The sequence below is a fragment of the Lampris incognitus genome, chromosome 1 (genome assembly GCF_029633865.1).
Source record: "Lampris incognitus isolate fLamInc1 chromosome 1, fLamInc1.hap2, whole genome shotgun sequence".
Lineage (NCBI taxonomy): Eukaryota > Metazoa > Chordata > Actinopteri > Lampriformes > Lampridae > Lampris > Lampris incognitus.
In genome coordinates this window covers 153930747-153935863 of record NC_079211.1, presented here as the reverse complement: position 1 = coordinate 153935863, position 5117 = coordinate 153930747, and the positions used below count along the sequence as shown (strand labels likewise).

Genomic DNA, 5117 nt, shown 5'->3' with positions numbered 1-5117 from the left:
TGCAGTCACTGTATTGTTTATAAGGGTGGGGTACCTGCAGTCACTGTATTTTTTATAAGGGTGGGGGTACCTGCAGTCACTGTGTTGTTTATAAGGGTGGGGACACCTGCAGTCACTGTGTTGTTTATAAGGGTGGGGACACTTGCAGTCAGTTTAGACTGAAGAGGTCACTTAGATGATGATGAAACGTTTCTCTCAATAAACGTTGTGTCCAGATGAACTGATTCACCTATCTGAAGTCTAGCATAGAGCAGAGAATAAGAGTACACCACTCTCCATGCGCCATGAGGCATGAGGGAGAGCGCACAGTTAAAGCACCCCAAATAACAATCACTCTGACACAACACACAGCACAGAGTGAGTCTTAGAAAAACAAGACATCCGCAGATAGAAACATTATGGGGGGCTTAACAGATAATAGTTATAATTACAAATTAAGTTCTCTTTTAAATCTTTAAATCAAACATCCCAAGACCTAAATGGAAAGTATTGTTCTTGCAACTGTGTTTATAACCTTTTTTTTACTCAAATGTAGCTTCACCATGTCATGTGATATGCTACTTCAGTAAACTTTAACAACAAATATTACTGAGACCACTACAGAAAATTGCAGATGAACATTTAATATCCAGGAAATCATCAATCATTATAGACAGTACCACTGACTATCCCTGTACCACACTGGCCACGGTTTGGAACATTGCTCTTCACGGTCCAGCCCTACACTAGGTTTTGACCTAGTCTTGTTTCTTTTTATATAGTTTTATTGCCAACTTTGCCTTGATATTTGTTAAGCTTTAAAAAAATGTAAAAGTCTCTATTGAGCAGAGATGAGGACAGAAAGAAAGAAAAAAGTCCTTTGTGGATGTTTGAAGAGGCTTATTGTCACCCTACGAGGAGAGGCTGGTGAAGGGCTTGATGAGACCAAGATCCATGGCCTTAATCAGGCATGTGCGAGCCACATCGATGACCTGTTGCCTCTTGGGATTGTCCTCTGCCTTGCCTATCACTGTGAGGATCTCCAGCATCTCACACTCGATGAGCTTCTTGGCCAGCTCATTGTTGTCTGAGTTGAGCATGTTGTGAATGATCACCAGACCACGGTGCTGGATTCTGGGGTTGTCATGTAGGCACAGCCTCTGCAGGATCTCAAGCCACTGGGTGGTCTGTTGGGGGAACCAACAAAATGGTGAGTCACTTGTTCATCTGGTAACACATCATAACAACCAGTGGAGATTGCTGAGAGAATGTGTGGTTTAAGGAGAAAGGGGTTTTCTGTCCCCAGTGAGCCTGATATTTTACACTATCCATCCATCCATTGTCTTAAACGCTTATCCTGCTCTCGGGGTCGCGGAGGTGCTGGAGATATTTTACACTATTTAAAATTAATAGGAAGGAAGCAGGAGTGCGCAAGAACTGTGAGAATAAGAAAGAAACTTTACCGTGAAAAATCTTCTAAACTTTAAACTTCCAATTCATGACTACAAAAGACGGAGAACTCAGTAGTGTGGGAGCATTAAATCTTTTACATAGGCCGATGGGCTGGATGATTCAGACTGATAAGACAGGCCCCATTCTTGTGGTCTTCATCAGAAACACAAAAAAAAAGGGAAGTTGACTGATTCTGCAGTCCTGCTGCTCTGAGAGGATACCAGCGTGTTGTGAAGGACCTCAGTTATCAAGCTATGTACCCCTCTTATCAGCTTTAGCTGTTTGTCTTTTGCTTGGTATATTTTTTTTTCTCCCCAATTGTACTTGTCCAATTACCCCACTCTTCCGAGCCATCCCAGTCGCTGCTTCACCCCCTCTGCTGATCCGGGGAGGGCTGCAGACTACCACGTGTCCTCCGATACATGTGGAGTCACCAGCCGCTTCTTTTCACCTGACAGTGAGGAGTTTCACCAGGGGGATGTAGCACGTGGGAGGATTACGCTATTCCCCCAGCCCCCCCTCCCAAACATGCGCCCCGACTGACCAGAGGAGGCACTACTGCAGCGATCAGGACACATACCCACATCCGGCTTCCCATCCGCAGACGACCAATGGACCTATTGCTCAGTCCCGCCCCTCGAACGCAGACGAGCCACTGGCAGTGTAGTACCAAATGCACGCGGGAGCTCACTCAGACATCTAGAGCCAGCGACTCCATTAAGCAGCATCAGAGTTGCATCAGAAGTCGTGGTTTTTGTGATGTTTTATGGATATAAGTTAAACAAAAATGGTCAAACGATGTGCATGGGGTACATGCAACACTGATACAAGGTATCCTGAGAGGATAGGCAATGGGATACATTTCATCCCATTTCCCAAACCAAAACAAGACGGAGCCAAATGTCTCCGGTGGATTAAGCTGTGTGGCAGACCACACAGTACACTCAACGTAACATAAACGAGGACGTCTACATTTGTTCTAAGGTAAGGCAAGATTGTGTTGTGTAGTTTTGACGCCAATAGCTGCCATTGTAACTCTCTAGTCAGCCCGGGTAGCTTGTCCGAGTTAGCAACAGTAACTGAGGGTGGCAGGGCTTAATGATAGGTCCATTTTGTCTGCAGGGATGCCCGACCAAGCTGGAGGTAACAGGGAATCGAACCACTGCTTGGTATATTTCTGCTATTTTTTTCAATTTGAGCAGTCTAGGTAGCCAATCTTATGCACATTCATCTATGTGTGAAACCTCCCTACCTAATTCACACCTACATGGAAAAGCAGTGCAGTTCAGCTGATGCACTTTTTGCTCTGCATTTTTGACACCACTTTGCATGCTTAGAGTAGTGAGGAATTATTCACTTCATGGCTGTGGCCTAGTTGCAATACTGCATACAGGTACCTGTAGTGATTTTTGGCTGTAATAAGTATCTCACTCTGGGCAGATTTCTGCTGTCTGGATTTTTGTGATCTTGATATACTCAAGTGTGGCAGTGAGATTTCCCACCTTCAGCTAAACAAGTGTGAGTGGTTCACACCTGATGCCAAGGACAGGCTTATCACAGTACTGTATGCTACAATCACCTCAGGTTTTGTTCTGAGGGGGTGGAAATGCTTTTATAACAACACTCGGACCATAACGGGATGCTGTGGCTCTTCATTGAGCTGTCTGAAAATTACAATTTCTTTGATAACTATGCAGACTTGCCATGCATGTCTATGCTAAGGTTTTGGAGAACACTGCCGTACGTACCACCTCCGTCATCTTCGTGCACAGCTTCTTCTGGGCAGCAGTTAGCATTGCCAAAGCTCCAGCCGCAGCCACCTGAAGATCGTCATCATCCTCACCACACAGTAGCACCAACAGTTTCAACTTATCATTGCCATCCTCCAGATATCGGTCTTGGATCTAGAATACACAGAAACCCACAAATTTCACACATTCAACACACTGACGATTGTTCTTTTATTCTCTGGTATTACCTCTGGCTGTGGCCTGCTTATACTGAGAAGCTCAGCTGTAGTGTTAAAGACAGACTCTGGCTGTGGCCTGGTGGTACTGAGGAGCTCAGCTGTAGTGTGACAGACAGACTCTGGTTCTGGCCTGGTAATACTGAGGAGCTCAGCTGTAGTGTGACAGACAGACTCTGGTTCTGGCCTGGTGGTACTGAGGAGCTCAGCTGTAGTGTGACAGACAGACTCTGGTTCTGGCCTGGTAATACTGAGGAGCTCAGCTGTAGTGTGACAGACAGACTCTGGTTCTGGCCTGGTAATACTGAGGAGCTCAGCTGTAGTGTGAAAGACAGACTCTGGCTCTGGCCTGGTGGTACTGAGGAGCTCAGCTGTAGTGTGACAGACAGACTCTGGTTCTGGCCTGGTAATACTGAGGAGCTCAGCTGTAGTGTGACAGACAGACTCTGGTTCTGGCCTGGTGATACTGAGGAGTTCAGCTGTAGTGTGACAGACAGACTCTGGTTCTGGCCTGGTAATACTGAGGAGCTCAGCTGTAGTGTGACAGACAGACTCTGGTTCTGGCCTAGTAATACTGAGGAGCTCAGCTGTAGTGTGACAGACAGACTCTGGTTCTGGCCTGGTGATACTGAGGAGCTCAGCTGTAGTGTGACAGACAGACTCTGGCTCTGGCCTGGTGATACTGAGGAGCTCAGCTGTAGTGTGACAGACAGACTCTGGCTCTGGCCTGGTGATACTGAGGAGCTCAGCTGTAGTGTGACAGACAGACTCTGGTTCTGGCCTGGTGATACTGAGGAGCTCAGCTGTAGTGTGACAGACAGACTCTGGTTCTGGCCTAGTAATACTGAGGAGCTCAGCTGTAGTGTGACAGACAGACTCTGGTTCTGGCCCGGTGATACTGAGGAGCTCAGCTGTAGTGTGACAGACAGACTCCGGTTCTGGCCCGGTGATACTGAGGAGTTCAGCTGTAGTGTGACAGACAGACTCTGGTTCTGGCCTGGTAATACTGAGGAGCTCAGCTGTAGTGTGACAGACAGACTCTGGTTCTGGCCTGGTGATACTGAGGAGTTCAGCTGTAGTGTGACAGACAGACTCTGGTTCTGGCCTGGTAATACTGAGGAGCTCAGCTGTAGTGTGACAGACAGACTCTGGTTCTGGCCTAGTAATACTGAGGAGCTCAGCTGTAGTGTGACAGACAGACTCTGGTTCTGGCCTGGTGATACTGAGGAGCTCAGCTGTAGTGTGACAGACAGACTCTGGTTCTGGACTGGTGATACTGAGGAGCTCAGCTGTAGTGTGACAGACAGACTCTGGTTCTGGCCTAGTAATACTGAGGAGCTCAGCTGTAGTGTGACAGACAGACTCTGGTTCTGGCCTGGTGATACTGAGGAGTTCAGCTGTAGTGTGACAGACAGACTCTGGTTCTGGCCTAGTAATACTGAGGAGCTCAGCTGTAGTGTGACAGACAGACTCTGGTTCTGGCCTAGTAATACTGAGGAGCTCAGCTGTAGTGTGATAGACAGACTCTGGTTCTGGCCCGGTGATACTGAGGAGCTCAGCTGTAGTGTGACAGACAGACTCTGGTTCTGGCCTGGTAATACTGAGGAGCTCAGCTGTAGTGTGACAGACAGACTCTGGCCTGGTAATACTGAGGAGCTCAGCTGTAGTGTGACAGACAGACTCTGGTTCTGGCCTGGTGATACTGAGGAGCTCAGCTGTA

At 47.4% G+C, this 5117-nt stretch overlaps 1 protein-coding gene across 1 annotated transcript in view; it reads right to left on the bottom strand.

Moving 5' to 3' along the window:
- Positions 1–620: 620 nt before the first annotated feature.
- Positions 621–5117, bottom strand: part of unc45b (unc-45 myosin chaperone B) — a 39031-nt gene continuing 34534 nt past the window's right edge. The window contains exons 18-19 of the mRNA XM_056288126.1: positions 3180–3335; positions 621–1166 (exon numbers count right to left, since the gene is read on the bottom strand). Of these exons, the coding sequence (XP_056144101.1) occupies positions 891–1166; positions 3180–3335 (432 nt within the window). The 3' untranslated portion in view covers positions 621–890. The remainder of the gene's footprint in view (positions 1167–3179; positions 3336–5117) is intronic.